Genomic DNA, 18,116 nt, shown 5'->3' with positions numbered 1-18,116 from the left:
CAAGGCAAAGAGTGGGTACTTTGAGGAATCTCACACATAAAATATAATAAAATACTTTGCTTACTACATGATTCCATATGTGTTATTTCATAGTTTTGATGCCTTCACTATTATTCTACAATGTAGAAAAATAGTAAAAATAAAGGAAAACCCTTGAATGAGTAGGTGTGTCCAAACTTTTGACTGATACTGTACATGGAGAATTACGGTCAGACCATAACTGTATGTTAAGGGCATAAAGTAAATGCCTCTGATAGGGGGAATGGGATGATTTAGCAGGCAATTCAATTGCTAAAACTGAGCCATGATGACATTTGCACAGAGAGAGAGAAATGGAGCTGCAAAGAGGGAGACACAGTAATCTATAGTCTACCTGACGTCAGGCATAAACTACAAAGTTTGACGGGAGGCAGTAAAGTTAGGCGCTAAATGGTTTGTCTCAATTTAAGAAAAACATTTGTATCTGTCTGTCACATCTCCCCATAAATGCATTTTGCCCCCTTGCTGGAATTTATCTGCACTGGCAACAATGCAGAGTAATCTTCCCCCTCGAGTACAAGGAAGCAATGCTTAAGTGAACACATCATGCCAGCATTAACATAGGGCAAAATAATGACATACTTTATATTCTGACGAGGGGGAAGAGAGGCTCCACTCTCTGTTGTCACCTTTCCACGTAGCCTTTTACCTTTTCTATTACTCAGTTGATTGATTCTCAAACTCAGTGTCTAAACAAGGAAATATGAACTTGACATAATCTGTTTGCCAGGAAATCATTAAATCCCTAATCATTTTGGGTGTCACAGTGGAATGACTTTTAAAGCATTTTGAATGGCGAGGTTTGGGAGTCGTAAATGGCGTGTAGTCAGAGAGACAACAGAGACATGGGGAGTTGTGTTTTTTTTTGTTTTGTAATCCACCATTCAGTCAAGCTGGTGTCAGAGAATTGCTCTACGGGCGACATTTTCCTCTCGCAAACACACTGTGCTGTGAGCAAATACAGTAATATTTCAAATAGAGGGGATGAGTCAAATTAGAATATGCTGCGCAATTTATGTTGCAACTTCTCAGACAATTTCCGTGAAGAAGAAGTTTAGTTTCACCAGTGTTATTTTTATATAATATATAACTGTAATAATCAATACCGACTCTTCAAACCGCTATGGACAGTATAGATTTTAAAGACCACCAAGCTTGTATTTGTTCAAACTATGTGTGTGCATTAGAGGGGAAGATAGGAAGAGTGTGTGTTTGTTTGTGTTCGTGTGTCCGTTCCTGCGTGAGAGACAGAGAGTGGTGTGTGTGTGTTTCTGCATGTGCACATGTGTGTGTACATTGAGTCATTGCATTATGCCACTGGCTGTTATATTATTCATTTTTTCCCAGCAGTGGTAGCTAAGCAGGCTGCAAGGCCACCCTGCTATCTCCCTCCTCTGTGTGTGTTTGTGCATGTGTGTGTGTGACAGCGAGAGACACCGGGAGCTCTTCCTCAAGTGTAGATGCATGAAAAGGACGGCATAGACAGGAGAGATCATGGGTGTGTGGCGAGGAAATGAAACATGAAGAACTAATCAAACAGGAGGAAAATGGCCCCCGCCAGGTGACGGCCATAATATGTCAACCAAGTCATGTGCGCTGGGGCCTCAAAGTGAAGTGATCTTCTGCTCGCCTAACCTTCAAATGACATTAGGCATCTTGCTGACGGAATACGAGGCGCTGTGCATTACCGGATGTGATTTATTCCCATCCCGCCGATGAGTTTGGATGGGAGGGCAACAAAAAATAATCACTCTGATGCACACGCACACTACTCTGGTGGGATCCGAAGCGGGAGGGAAGAGGGGCGAGTTTTCCAAGTGAATATAGACGATTCTCTCTACATATAGGCGACAAAGCTCTATCAGGTTCTGCCGTTGTATAGGCTATGAAAAAAAAACTGCAAGGGGAGAGCTGCTCAAAATGCTGCGACTCTCCTCCTATTCAGCTACTCAAAGCCACTTATTTTGGATGACAGTGCCAAATTTACATTAAGGCTCAAACCGTTGTCAGCTAACGCTAAGTAGACAATGGCTTGTAAACCGCAAATAGCAGAGATAGGTGCTCATTAATGCAGCCTGTCTGCAATTCCTGTCTCCGCGACCTTGCCAGACTAATTCCGACTGCATCGTTAACTGAAATTATTGTTTCTTGATTATTCATTACTTTCCGGACAGCGGGGCCCCTTTCCTTTGGAGGCAGGAAAGGGAAATGAATGTTGCGAGGGAACACATGGTCCGGCTCATAAAAAGCTGGCTATCTGGGCTGATGTGTTAATGAAGGAATTCACAGTGAAAGAATTCATCGCTCTCCCCTGGGTGGCATACATTCAAGTGTATTACCCATAATGATTGCTCATTGATGATCATTCTCCCTCATCCATCTCCCTCGCCCCGGGGACAGTAATACCTCATCGACTGGCCTGTCATTAAGTGAAAAAATCTATACACTGACTGAAAGTACAAATGTCCATGACTGATCAGGGGAATCCAGATGAAAGCTATGATCCCTTATTGATGTCACTTGTTAAATCCACTTCAGCCAGTGTAGATGAAGGGGAGGAGACAGGTTAAAGAATGATTTTTAAGCCTCGAGACAATTGAGACATGGATAGTGTATGTGTGCCATTTAGAGGGTGAATGGGCCAGACAAAAGATTGAAGTGCCTTTAACAGGGTATAGGTAGGTGCCAGGTACACCGGTTTGAGTGTGTCGAGAACTGCAACGCTGCTGGGTTTTTCAAACACTCAACAGTTTCCTGTGTGTATCAAGAATGGTCCACCACCCAAAGGACATCCAGCCAACTTGACACAACTGAGGGCAACATTGGAGTCAACATGGACCAGCATACCTGTGGAACGCTTTCGACACCTTGTAGTCTATGCCCCGATGAATTGAGACTGTTCTCGAGGCAAAAGGGGGTGCAAGTCAATAGGAAAGTGTTCCTAATGCTTTGTACACTCAGTGTACACATATACACCAAGAAGTTACTAAAAGAGAACGAGGGAGGGATGGTAAAAGTGTGTGTGTGTGTGTGTGTGTGTGTGTGTGTGTGTGTGTGTGTGTGTGTGTGTGTGTGTGATGTGTGTGAGCATCATGTCTACTGACTGAACAGATTCCACTGGATTAACCTTGTCCATGGCTCCTTTCCTATAACCTTACCTAAGCCTCTCTCAATAAGTGACCCCGTGGAGGAAAATGTTAAGAGTCAATGTAGAAAACTCAGGTTGATGTTATTTGAGTGGACATGGATCCCTCTCCCACAGTTTTAGCTGCCCTTTTTCATTTCTACAGAATTTGCTGCTACTCACAGCACTGCCACTCAATGACCCTGGCTTTCAACGACCCTGCGTATGTCCACGCACACACACACATATGTGCACGTGCACACACACACGCACACTCATATGCCCACACACGCACACACTAAAAAAAGAGGCTGTTAATGAGTTAATTTGCAACCAGTTGGGGATTGAGGTACTTAACCCCCCCCCCCCCACACACACACACACACACACACACACACACACACACACACACACACACACACACACACACACACACACACACACACACACACACACACACACACACACAATGACACAGACGAATATGATGTTGGACAAGACGATGCTGCTCATTGGGTTTCTCTCAATAAGGCTGTAAGTTATGTTCCATTGTCCTACGAGGGGCTCATCTGTAATTCTCTAAAACATCACGGCCGTGACAGACAGAAGGAAGAAGAAGAGGAATGGCTGCAATCTCCTTCCAGCGCACTCCTTAATCAATCAGCCTGCTTCGCATCTCTGAATGACTGCACTTTGGAAACAAACACCCGAGACAAACAAAGCAAAACAAACACCAAGATAAATATTACACCAGAATCCTGTTTAGAAGTCATTTGCCGAGTGCCCCCCTTTTTTTATGAGCCATATCTGGAGATGATTTGAGGAAACAAATTAGGCACGCAAATGGCGTGGCAGGTCGTTTGTCACAGTGTGTCAGAGGGCTTGTGGCAACCCGTCGTTCATCGAGCCCCACATTTTCAGCGTGCCTGTTTTGCATGTTATTTTGGCGTTAATATGTGCCACATATCAGTTTGCAAACAATGTTACATTTTTTATTTATTTTTTAAATCATTGAGTTAATAAAGCCGCATACAAACATGGTCTTTTTTTTTGCTTTGTTGAGTAAGGCAGCTCTAAAATGCAGGTGTTTCAGCCTAGCTCAGTGCTTTCTGTGGTGGTGGGGCAGCCAACGGAAATTACGGAGTGTAGATGTTGGTAATGTTCTCTAGTTGCGCCGTGTTTGCCTCAGTGTTCCATCACTCACTTCCGAGTCTAAGGGTAGAGATCAAAATATTCAAGCCCCTTGGTTGCTGCCATAGAGTTACAGCACATTAGAAGTGCCCATCCAAGAAGGCTCAAGTTCATTGAGCACTTTGATTGGACTGATGTCAACATCATACTTTCAAAGTCTTAGCTAGCGGTCATCATTATGAATCAAGTCGACAATCTACTGGCAAATCATTTTTAATCCTTGTCATATGAAGAGACATAATGGCTAACTGCAAGCATTGCAAAGCAATCAATAGCCTGTTATTCAGTGGAGTGGCTGTGTGGTCCCAAGTCTGGGATTAACGTTCTCGTTTCCAAGTTTAAAATGATAAACAATCAACATTGGCCATGCTGTCAATGAAGCATGATTTGAGCCGTGCTCAAAACAACTGTTAACTCAGAACAGGGAAATCTAACTTCAGTGAGTTCAAGACAACTGGTAACTCTGGAAAAACTAGCTCCTACTGGGAAAATGCGTTTTGAACAGTCATCCAACTTGGAATTGTAAATCCGGAACTCGGGCCACTTTCTAGAGCTACGACCTGAAGAACACTGACGTCATCATGATTCAACATAATTTTTTCAGAGTTCCCAGTTGTCTTGAAAGCACCATAAATCCAGAGAATGCCAGACTTTGATGACAAAGTTTGATGACAAAGTTTGATGACAAAATTCGCCCACAAAGGACCGCAGTGCCACCTTCCTGTTCAAGTGAGCACAAAATGTCTTGTATGCTGCTGCATAAATTATGTAATATGCTAAGAAAGTAATACTAAGTGTAAGTAGTTAGATGTTAAGTAGCCCATGTGCCTCACCCTAATAATTTGGTATATTTTCCCCATCTTAATTTTGTCTACTGTTCTGACTTGGTGGTGCACATGTAGCCTATAACCTGTTTTAGAGAAATGTAATCATCTAATATTGTAAGAGCTTTCATTGTCTGCTTAGTTTCCCCCTTTTTATCCTACGGTTCTGACTTGGTGTACAGAGAGAGCACTGTAGGAACGGCCCATGTTATGAATTCTGTCGCTGTACATGTCAAAAGTGCTGAAAAAATAGTCCATCCGGGGCGCTGTTGGAAGCCAAGGATGTAGAACACGTTTCCCTATTGCTCCTGAGTTAGTGACCAAATTTATATATTTAACCTTGCAAAATTTTATATATTTCTGTTTGGCCAGGCATCTGAAGAGACCCATAAACAATTCAGATCAAGTTTGAGAAATGTAAGTTTGTAATGCCGTCTACCCGGCCAGAAACGGAGTCTGCAAGAACAGGCCGCAGCAAGCCCACGCCTTTTCCTGATTCACCCCCGCCACCGGATGCAGCTAATGCCGGCCCCACGGAAACACTGACTGTGGAGATGCTACAATCCGTGATAGGCACCCTCAAAACCGACTATGTCCATTCTAGCTCACTCAATGTCTTAATCGAAATTACGGATTGCGTCTTATCTGCTTGTTGTCCCCTTATGCCAAAGTTTGTACATCTCAATTGTCAGTAGAAATCACTTTTGTTTAAGCAAGTTAGCCATATCAGCTATGATTTTTTAAAAGGCAGGAAATGAGGCTGAATGAACTGTTTCGCTGCCAGACAAGGCTCCACTGATAGCCAGGTGTAGCAGTGGTAAGGTGTTGGGACTCTGCTATTGTGACAGCTTTATGTAGGCCGTAACAGTTTGTGGGCACCATTTGTCAACGTTATAGCGCAATTCATGTATTGTTTAGTGTTATGTTGTGTAGTGGCTTTGCTGGCATGTATCCCACTTTCTTCTTTTTATTTTTTGCCCCACCAAGATTTACTTGCAAAAATCACCAATGCAGAGGAATAGCTCTCCGGCTGCAGATGTATGGGGATGTCAGAGGAGGAGAGGAGCAAGCTGGGTAAAGCAGTGGGAGCCGGGATGATACCTGATGGGAATAGCACAGTGGAGGTGTTATAACACCCACAAAATGGTTCCAATCGTTTTTCCACCATTCACGTTTCCCATAGGGGATTTTAGAAACACTTAAAATAAATGGCTGTGTTTTGTGTAGGCTTACCCTGGCGTGATGTTTTGATAAACATGTACATTTCTCTCAGACAAGGTGAGTTTTATCAATATATTCGGCTCTATTTACTCTCAGATTCTAAAATGCTAATTAGCATCAAAGCAGACATCATGAAAAACGACAAATTCCTGCAAGATCCGACATGTCACCTCTAGCTGACACCTTTGCTAACAGGTATTGTGTCAATTTAAAACTTGTCCAAGACAGTTCACAAAATTGTCCATTTAAAGAAATGTTGCCAATTTATTCATTACAACATTAGATTAATATATATATATATATATATATATATATATATATATATATATATACAGCACCAGTCAAAAGTTTGAACACACCTACTCATTCAAGGGTTTTTCTTTATTTTGTACTATTTTCTACATTGTAGAATAATAGTGAAGACATCAAAACTATGAAACTATGAATCATGTCGTAACCAAAAAAGTGTTCAACAATCAAACTATATTTTAGATTTGAGTTTCTTCAAAGTAGCCACACTTTGCCTTGACGAGAGCTTTGCACACTCTTGGCATTCCCTCAAACGGCTTCATGAGAAATGCTTTTCCAACCGTCTTGAAGGAGTTCCCATATATGTTGAGCACTTGTTGGCTGCTTTTCCTTCACTCTGCGGTCCGACTCACCCCAAACCATCTCAATTGGGTTGAGGTCAGGTGATTGTGGAGGCCAGGTCATCTGTGTAGCACTCCATCACTCTACTTCTTGGTCAAATAGCCCGTATACAGCCTGTAAGAGTGTGTTTTGGGTCATTGTCCTGTTAAAAACAAATTATAATCCCACTGAGCGCAAACCAGATGGTATCACTGAAGAATGCTGTGGTAGCCATGCTGGTTAAGTGTGCCTTGCATTCTAAATAAGTCACAGACCGTGTCACCAGCAAAGCACCCCACACCATCACACCTCCTCCTCCATGCTTCACGGTGGAAACCACACATGCGAAGATCATCCATTCACCAACTCTGTGTCTCACAAAGACACGGCGGTTGAACAAAAAAATATCAAATTTGGACCGGTCTAATGTCCATTGCTCATGTTTCTTGGCCCAAGCAAGTCTATTCTCCTTATTGGTGTCCTTTAGTAGATGTTTCTTGGAAGCAATTCGGCCATGAAGGCCTGATTCACGCAATCTCCTCTGAACAGTTGTTGAAATGTGTCTGTTACTTGAACTCTGTGAAGCATTTATTTGGGCTGCAATCTGAGGTGCAGTTAACTCTAATGAAGCAGAGGTAACTCTGGGTCATCCTTTCCTGTTATGGTCCTCATGAGAGACAGTTTCATCATAGCACTTGATGGTTTTTGCGACTGCACTTTAAGAAACTTTCCAGATTGACTAACCTTCATGTCTAAAAGTAATTGTCGTTTCTCTTTGCTTATTTCAGCTGTTCTTGCCAAAATACGGACTTGGTATTTTACCAAATAGGGCTATCTTCTGTATACCTGCCCTATCTTATCACAACACAACTGATTGGCTCAAACGCATTATGAAGGAAAGAAATTCCACAAAATAACTTTTAACAAGGCACATCTGTTTAATTTAAATGCATTCCAGGGGACTACCTCAAGAAGCTTGTTTTGAAAATGCCAAGAGTGTGCAAGCTGTCATCGAGACAAAGGGTGGCTACTTTGAAGAATTTCAAATGATGATTCCATACGTGTTATTTCATAGTTCTGATGTCTTCACTATTATTCTACAATATAGAAAATAGTACAAATAAAGAAAAACCCTGGAATGAGTAGGTGTGTCCAAACTTTTGACTGGTACTGTATATATAGTTAATCCAGTGATTTTTTTTAACCTTTGCCTCGATTCAACAGTCTCATCCAGATCATGATGGTATTTGTAGTTCTTTATGATAGCCACATTAGCAGCTAATTAGCAAATATATTGATAAAAGTCAACTTGTCCTAGAGAGATTTACACGGTTATCAAAACGTCAATCCAGGGTAAGCCTACACAAAACATAGCCCTTATTTTAAGTGTTTGTTTTTTTAATCCCCTATTGGAAAAATGAAAGATGGAAAAACAATTGGAACCATTTCCCTGTTTGACTGCTAGGTTTTATGGGTATTATGTCTCATATTCTGGTACTCTACACACAGGCTCACGGGAAGGTTACACGCCTACTGTGTTACATAGATAAACATTCGGCATGATCCTCTTTAAGATTATAAATGCGAATGAGTTGAAGTGAATGAAAATGATCATTGCTAGAACTATAAACGTGTTGGCTGTGTGACATCATCGATGGTTGATTCATGTTCTGCATGGTTGCTCTTAATATTTAAACCGAGATTAATGAACATTTTTGAATTGTACAATGTGTTGGCTGATGATTCCCCCTCACCTCACATTGGCATTTCGATGCGCAATGTCAACAAAAACACATTCTAACGGGACAAATAAAATGAGTCATCATCTGAGGTCACATATTGGCAATGAACGTGAGCACTGTGCATGTACATTAAACCTAATCTGTATCTCTCTCCTGAAAGCCGTATCTCTACGTCTCAGCGTTGTGCTTGGAGACGAATCAGACAATACAAAGAGTCACTTCCCAGGTTAACCGTCAGCGACCGCCGCGAGGCTTTAACGAGATGATCTCGGAGTTATTGCAAGCACAAATCACAGAGCAACCATCCCTCTATAGCTCCCATGGATGGCATTTCATGCCAGGAAACCACATTGGGCAATTAGAGACAAGTACAGCTGTTCTCTGTTCACTTACCATTAAAACTAGCCAACTGAACTCCATTTAACTGTAAGGAGCTGATTCATATATGCATATGTATAGAGTCAGTTTCATCATAGCGTTTGATGGTTTTTGCGACTGCACTTGAGGAAACTTTAAAAGTTCTTGACATTTTCAAGATTGACTGACTTTCACGTCTTAAAGTAATGATGAACTGTCGTTTCTCTTTGCTTATTTGAGCTGTTCTTTCCATAATATGGACTTGGTCTTTTATACAGGTGTGCCAAGCATGTAGTGTCATTCCCAAGAAGACTTAAGGCTATTATCACTGCCAAAGGTGCTTCAACAAAGTACTGAGTAAATGGTCTGTATACTTATGTAAATATGATATTTTTTTAATTAGCAAACATTTCTAAATACCTGTTTTTGCTTTGTCATTATAAATATAATGTGTAGATTGTCAATGGAAAAAAACTATTTAATCCATTTTAGATTCAAATTGGGTTCCCGAGTGGTGCAGCGGTCTAAGTCACTGCATCTCAGTGCTCGAGGCATCACTACAGACACCCTGGTTCGAATCCAGGGTGTATCACAACCGGCCGTGATTGGGAGTCCCATAGGGCAGCGAACAATTGGCCCAGTGCCATTTGTCTGGTGTAGGCTGTCATTGTAAATAATAATTTGTTCTTAACTGACTTGCCTAGTTAAATAAAGGTTCAATAAAATAAAAAAGAACAAAATGTGGAAAAATAGTACTTTCCGAATGCACTGTATGTACAGTACCAGTCAAAAGTTTGGACACACCTACTCATTTAAGGGTTTTTATTTATTGCTACTATTTTCTACATTGTACAATAATAGTGAAAACATCCAAACTGTGAAATAACACATATGGAATCATGTAGTAACCCAAAAAAGTGTTAAACAAATCTAAATATATTTCACATTTTATATTGTTAAAATAAGCCACCCTTTGCAAACGCATTCTCTCAACCAGCTTCACCTGGAATGCTTTTCCAATAGTCTAGAACAAGATCCCACATCACTCTGTGGTCCAACTCATCCCAAACCATCTCAATTGGGTTGAGGTCAATGGATTGTGGAGGCCAGGTCATCTGATGCAGCACTCCAATACTTTCCTTATTGGTCAAATAGCCCTTACACTGCCTGGAGGTGTATTGGGTCATAGTCCTGTTAAAAAACATATGATAGTCCCACTAAGCGCAAACCAGATGGGATGGCGTATCGCTGCAGAATGCTGTGGTAGCCATGCTGGTTAAGTGTGCCTTGAATTATAAATAAATCACTTACAGAGTCACCAGCAAAGCACCCCCACACCATCACACCTCCGCCTCCATGCTTCACGGTGGGAACCACACATGCTGAGATCATCTGTTCACCTATTCTGTGTCTCACAAAGACACGGCGGTTGGAAACAGCAATCTCAAATTTTGACTCATCAGACCAAAGGACAGATTTACACCAGTCTAATGTCCAATGCTCGTGTTTCTTGGCCCAAGCAAGTCTCTTATTCTTATTGGTGTCCTTTAGTAGGGGTTTCTTTGCAGCAATTCGACCATGAAGGCCTAATTCACGCAATCTCCTCTGCAGAGGTAACTCTGGGTCTTCCATTCCTGTGGTGGTCCTCATGAGAGCCAGTTTCATCATAACGCTTGATGGTTTTTGCGACTGCACCTGAAGAAACTTTCAAAGTTCTTGACATTTTCGGATTGACTGACCTTTATGTCTTAAAATAATGATGCACTGTCATCTCTCTTTGCTTATTTGAGCTGTTCTTTCCATAATATGGACTTGGTCTTTTACCAAATTGGGCTATCTTCTGTATACCACCCATACCTTGTCACAACACAACTGATTGGCTCAAACACATTAAGAAGGAAAGAAATTCCACAAATGTACTTTTAACAAGGCACACCTGTTAATTGAAATGTATTCCAGGTAACTACCCCTGAAGCTGGTTGAGAGAATGCCAAGAGTGTGCAAAGCTGTCATCAAGGCAAAGGGGTGGCTATTTTCAGCAATCTCAAATATAAAATATATTTGGATTTGTTAAAAACAAATTGGGTTACTACATGATTCCATGTGTTATTTCATAGTTTTGATTTCTTCACTATTATTCTACAATGTAGAAAATAGTACAAATAAAGAAAAACCATTGAATGAGTAGGTGTGTCCAAACTTTTGACTGGTACTGTATGTAGCAGATTATTCAGACAGAGATTGCCCATTGTGCTATTTTCAGTACTCTATTACTTTTCAATTAGGAATACATGTAGTCTAATTGTTAGTGCAACAGATACATCTAAAGTGTGGATTACGATCAAGTTCAAGTAAAAATTTGGATGACGGCATTCCAGGATTTGATCATACCTACGATATAATGTTACTTTTTGAATACCGTGGTCAATTAATGAAAAACTATTCACAGCTTCAGTAATTACACTTACAAATGTGTTGCATCCAAACGAGGCCCACTGTATCTGTTAAAATCTCTGGATTACCTAGCACACATTCCAATTTAAATATATTCCAGCTTCCCAGACAGATCAATGCAGGTGGAGGTGACAGTCAGGGATGCGAGAGAGAGAGAGAGAGAGAGAAAGAGAGAGAGTGAGAGACAGACAGACAGAGAGAGAGAGAGAGAGAGACAGACAGACAGAGAGAGAGCGAGAGAGAGAGAGAGAGAGAGAGACAGAGACAGAGACAGAGACAGACAGACAGAGAAAGAGAGACAGACGATACTGCATATAGAGAGATATAACACAGAGGATGTGAACAGTGACTATCGCTCATCCTCTGGAGCGGCTGATCACAAAATTGTCCTATCACGACATCTGACAGCTAGTGACAAATGACAAATGTCTACTCCCCCAGCCGAAACACAAATTGGGCTGCTGCACTATCGGGGACACGGAATTTAATTTCTTACAGTGCCCCACAGGCATTCTGCCTGCCATCACAGGCACGGTGCACTGACACCTATGTTACACACCAGGGTCGTGTTTATTAGGAACCAACTGGAAGAAAACTGACTGAAATAGGGAGGGACTACCTGGACTCACCCATTCTCCCCACCCTCAACATGAACGGAATGTGTAATTACTCCCTCTACCTGCCGAAGAAAGACCCTCCACAATACACTCCTCTGTTTCGGAGCAGTAGAAAGTGATCTGACTCCCTGCCCTGATAACTTGGAAGTATAGCGAACAGTATTCTTTACATGTTGAAAATAGGCATAATCAAAAGTTGCCATTTGTTGAGGAGGATTAGCCGAGCAATGCGTGTGTGTGTGTGTCATTTCGAGGGAATACTGCGACGTTGGGGACGAGGCTCGGAAAGTGGTGATTAACTGAACGTTGAAAGAAAATTACATAAATAACGAGTGGTCTCTTCTTCCTGTGGGGATGGTGCTGTATGATGCTTTGTTGAGCAATCGCTCTCTCTCTTTAGGAAATGGAGGGCGTGGGTCATCACTCTCCACGATGATCCCCCCTCTCTTGCCCCCTAGCACCCAGTGGCACAAAAAGACATGGGGATCCGAGCAACTGGGTGAGAGGAAAACATGGGCTCCAGCAGGACATTAATGAGTCATCAATCAGGCCGATATGAATCATCTCTACAGGACCATTAGTGCAAAGTGTTACCAACATCATCAATTTCCATTAGCGAGTAGCAGCAGCAGGCTCCATCTCCTTACCAGCGAGGTGAAGATGTAGGTGTAGTAGACGGAAAGCATGCCCAGCTCCGACGCCTGGAAGAAAGAGAGAGAGGGGGGGGGGGAAAGAGATAAGGAGAAAAATAGGTATATATATTGAGAAGGAGATATACACTGAGTGTACAAAACATTAGGACCCCCTTTAGCTCCCAGAACAGCCTCGATTCGCCAGGGCATGGACTCTACAAGGTGTTGAATGCATTCCACAGGGTGGTGGGCCATTCTTGATACACACGGGAAACTGTTGAGCGTGAAAATCCCAGCAGCATTACAGTTCCATGGCCCTTTCAAATGCACTTAAATATTTTTTCTTGCCCATCCACCCTCTAAATGGCGCACATACACAATCCATGTCCCAATTGTCTCAAGGCTTAAAGATCCTTCTTTAACATGTCTCCTCCCCTTTTCTACACCGATTGAAGTGGCTCAATTTAGGGATCATAGTTTTCACCTGGAATCACCTAGTCAGTCTACGTTATGGAAAGATAAGGTGTTCTTAATATTTTCTATATATATATACACAGTATATATATATAGAAAGAAAGAAAGAAAAGAGAGAGAGAGAGAGAGAGAGAGAGAGAGAGAGAGAGAGAGAGAGAGAGAGAGAGATCAGATACTCTGCAGTCTCCTGCTCGATTACACAGCGGCAGATCAAATCCGCCCACATCTTGATAAGACATGACATATTCTTATCTAATGACGGGCTCTCTTTGGAGCAATTAGTAATACAATATTTTAGTATGCTGCTCAATACATTAGGATTTGATTAAATCAAAGCCTCAGCAGCAAGCACTGGTTGTGAAGGACACAGTGAACTTTCTACAGTTGAGCTTCTTTGAGTATATTTATTTTGGTATAAACTGTTCCACCAAACTTGTTGACTCCAATGTGAACTGTGGAATAATGGTGCAATGCAAAGCTTTTTAAAAACGGGTTTTCCAATCAGCCCAGTCTGACTTAGTCTGACATACATCTGAGATACATAAAAAAATATATAAAAAAACATATTTCATTTAGTACAGTATATCAAGGGAAAACTGTTCAATAAAGGTTTGACTTGTTGACTCCTGGATCTCATTCGATGGAAGCTACAGTATGTCTCTGTTCAACCACCCACACACATTTCACCTAGACGATTCTCTCAGCCAGGTCACCCATGATACAAGTCAATATTCAACGTCCATCCATGTCTGAGGACGTTGGGAGATGTGGAAGGTGATGGTGGATGGGCGTTTTATTCCAAAGGTTGCAAGTTCAAATCCGGTGATAGAAAGTTGTTTTGTTTTCATTTTCATCCTATCCCAAACCTTATCTCTTAATTTAAGAATTTGGAGTTAATGCCTACTGGAAACTTAACCCGAAGACTTCTAAAATTGGCATTTGGAACAACTTAAAAATTGTACGTTTCAGAAACATGGGTGAACGTCTAATTCTGATGTGAGACTGTGAGACCTTGTTGGATTCTCTACCTCTACCTCAGGGGTACAAACTCCCGTTCCCAAGAGCCACAGGTTCTTCTGGCATAAAAATGTATTTATCCAAAGAGGCCTTACAGCAAAAACCAATATGATTCGAAAAGGTAGATGTTTGTGGCGGAATAATCCCAAACAATGTGTTCCCCGACAGAATCATTAGATAATTTGTTTTGGTACTGTCCATATACGTTGCAGGTTTTTGGTCACAGGTCCAGGAATGGCTGAACAATTGCAATATTTACCTGAGCTAACTCTGCAGATAGCACTACTGGGTGATATGAAAAGTCATAGTCAATCGATCAATAACATAACAATACTTTTAGCAACAACAACAAATATTTTCAATTTATAATCTGTAGTAACAATGAGACTAGTTTGCTCCAATTTGGGGAGGGGTGGTAGGGTTGGAGGGTAATAAAGGAAATATATTTTTAAAGATATGTACATATATGTATGTATATGTATTTATATATATGTAAGTGTATATTTTGTAGGTGTATATGTATGTATTTATATGTGTTTGCATATATGTACTGTATGTGTATGTAACATACATACAGTACATATACATACATACACATACATAAATGCATACACATATATATACAGTATATACAGTTGAAGTCGGAAGTTTACATACACCTTAGCCAAATACATTTAAACTCAGCTTTTCACAGTTCCTGACATTTAATCCTTGTAAAAATTCCCTGTCTTAGGTCAGTTAGGATCACCACTTTATTGTAAGAATGCGAAATGTCAGAATAATAGTAGAGAGAATGATTTATTTCAGCTTTTATTTATTTCATCCCATTCCCAGTGTGTCAGGAGTTTACATACACTCAATTAGTACTTGGTGGCATTGCCTTTACATTGTTTAACTTGGGGCAAACATTTCGGGTAGCCTTCCACAAGCTCCCACGGAGCTGGTATAACCGAGTCAGGTTTGTAGGCCTCTTTGCTCGCACACACTTTTTCAGTTCTGCCCACAAATTTTCTTTATGATTGAGGTCAGGGCTTTGTGATGGCCACTCCAATACCTTTACTTTGTTGTCCTTAAGCCATTTTGCCACAACTTTGGAAGTATGCTCGGGGTCATTGTCCATTTGGAAGACCCATTTGCGACCAAGCTTTCACTTCCTAACTGATGTCTTGAGATGTTGATTCAATATATCCACATAATCTTCCTCCCTTATGATGCCATCTATTTTGTGAAGTGCACCAGTCCCTCCTGCAGCAAAGCACCTCCACAACATGATGCTGCCACCCCCGTGCTTCACGGTTGGGATGGTGTTTTTTGGCAATTAAGCCTCCCCCTTTTTCCTCCAAACATAACAATGGTCATTATGGTCAAACAGTTCTATTTTTCTTTCATCAGACCAGAGGACATTTCTCCAAAAAGTATGATCTTTGTCCCCATGTGCAGTTGCAAACCGTAGTCTGGCTTTTTTATGGCGGTTTTGGAGCAGTGGCTTCTTCCTTGCTGAGCGGCCTTTCAGGTTATGTCGATACAGGACTCTGTGGATATAGATACTTTTGTACCCGTTTCCTCCAGCATCTTCACAAGGTCCTTTGCTGTTGTTCTGGGATTGATTTGCACTTTTCGCACCAAAGTACGTTAATCTTTAGGAGACAGAAGGCGTCTCCTTCCTGAGTGGTATGACGGCTGCTTGGTCCCATGGTGTTTATACGTGCGTACTATTGTTTGTACAGATGAATGTGGTACCTTCAGGTGTTTGGAATTGCTCCCAAAGATGAACCAGACTTGTGGAGGTCTACAAAAAAATATATAGTTTGAGTTCCCATGATGTCAAGCAAAAAAAGCACTGTTGAAGGTAGGCCTTGAAATACATGCTCAGGTATACCTCCAATTGACTCAAATGATGTCAATTAGCCTATCAGAAGCCTACACCTAGCTCGGCTATTAGACTATTCTTTAGTAAAGGTTGAATTGTTGTTCAGCTATTAGCCCTCCTCTCCAACTTGCAACAAATTACTGTTATCATCTCATTCCTTTCCCTCTTCCATGCATCATCATTCAGCTCTTGAATGGCTCGCTTGTGGTCATGCTGGCAGGATATGGCAGCGCGTCAAGAATTTGGTTCTGCGTCAAGAATTCTGCATACAGTAGCACGTTTGTATGAAGGTGTGGTTGTTCACAGGCAAATTGTTATTTGCTATGGAGGTCTTTGTGTCTTTTCGTCGAGAGCAAAACCTTTTTTATTTTCAATCAAAAATAATTGTTCTGAAAGCAACTTTTTCCCGACACAAAGGAAGTCATAGCGGACACCTACGAAGGTGGCATCTCAGGTAAGCAGCACTGGGCTGTATTGAAGATGGCATCTCAGGTAAGCAGCACTGGGCTGTATTGAAGATGGCATCTCAGGTAAGCAGCACTGGGCTGTATTGAAGATGGCATCTCAGGTAAGCAGCACTGGGCTGTATTGAAGATGGCATCTCAGGTAAGCAGCACTGGGCTGTATTGAAGATGGCATCTCAGGTAAGCAGCACTGGGCTGTATTGAAGATGGCATCTCAGGTAAGCAGCACTGGGCTGTATTGAAGATGGCATCTCAGGTAAGCAGCACTGGGCTGTATTGAAGATGACATCTCAGGTAAGCAGCACTGGGCTGTATTGAAGATGGCATCTCAGGTAAGCAGCACTGGGCTGTATTGAAGATGACATCTCAGGTAAGCAGCACTGGGCTGTATTGACGTATCCTAAAAATGACATCTGCTGCTTTAGATGGAACTGTTATTGTTTTCATATCTATAAAAAAATGAGCTATTTCCTTTACTTTCAGAGAGCGAGCTGTATCTGATATTGTCAGATATTCACTGCCCAAGGAACAAGGCCATGGAAGCTTTATTGCTGGCAAAAGTGTCCATAACCAGAAGTAATTAAACTGTTCTGTGTTCTTTTTCTCCATCTCTGCCTGTCTTGTTGTACACGGAACCCGTCTCACATGCGTTAATTAAAAAACCCTTCAGATGTCAGCTGCTAATTTTCAGATTTACACCACATGAACACAGACATTTTTACTGGACTATCTGTTGCTGCCAAGTCATGATTTCCCTGGTGGTTAGCCTTGCAATAACCAAGTGGTGAGACACATAGCCCTCTATATTTAAATGTTTCAGGTACACTCCGATAGGTGTCTGCGTCACGTACAGAATCTTTTGACATTGTCTTCTATTGTTTGTCCTCATGTGTCTGTTTTTCAGCATAAAGTACTCTGTAGCCACTTAGTGTGGACACCAGTTGAGACCACACACACACACACACACAATAATAGTCTCTCTTATTCACTTCATCCCTCTCCCCCTTCTCCCTAAATCCTCTAGGTTAAATAAACTGTTTTGGTGAACCCTGCCCGCATCTGAACTGGCTGACACAGAGGGCAGAGCATGATCATAGGTGAGATGTCACTTGGTCGGCAACACAGGAAGTATTTTTAAAGAGATGCTTTACATTGAAATACAGACAGAGATGTATTAGTCCCAGGGTAAATGATCCAAGGTCAGTTTGGCATTTCACTGATTAAGATGACTGACCGTGTTAGAATAAAGAATCAAGGCTTAATGCTCTCTCTCTTTCCATCTGTCTCTCGTCTGCAGGTATGTTTTGATGTGAGAGAGGAAGCCAGTCCCGTCATTTCCACCTCACCTGCTCTTAAGATAACCTTCAGGCCAACTGGGGGGCCCAAGGCTGTTTAGGAGACACTTTTGTGATAAAGTGAGAGAATATTAGGGTAGCACTGTAATTCATGAATCATATGCT

The 18,116-nt window shown here is 41.6% G+C and overlaps 1 protein-coding gene across 1 annotated transcript in view; it reads right to left on the bottom strand.

The window, feature by feature from the left end:
• Nucleotides 1–18,116, bottom strand: part of LOC139385594 (glutamate receptor ionotropic, kainate 4-like) — a 211,543-nt gene that overhangs the window by 80,761 nt on the left and 112,666 nt on the right. The window contains exon 6 of the mRNA XM_071130794.1: nt 12,847–12,900. Coding sequence (XP_070986895.1) covers nt 12,847–12,900 — 54 coding nt within the window. The remainder of the gene's footprint in view (nt 1–12,846; nt 12,901–18,116) is intronic.

Source organism: Oncorhynchus clarkii, chromosome 27 (assembly GCF_045791955.1).
Source record: "Oncorhynchus clarkii lewisi isolate Uvic-CL-2024 chromosome 27, UVic_Ocla_1.0, whole genome shotgun sequence".
Taxonomy (NCBI): domain Eukaryota; kingdom Metazoa; phylum Chordata; class Actinopteri; order Salmoniformes; family Salmonidae; genus Oncorhynchus; species Oncorhynchus clarkii.
The sequence above is the reverse complement of the archived record's forward strand: the minus strand, read 5'-3'. Positions and strand labels throughout refer to the sequence as shown.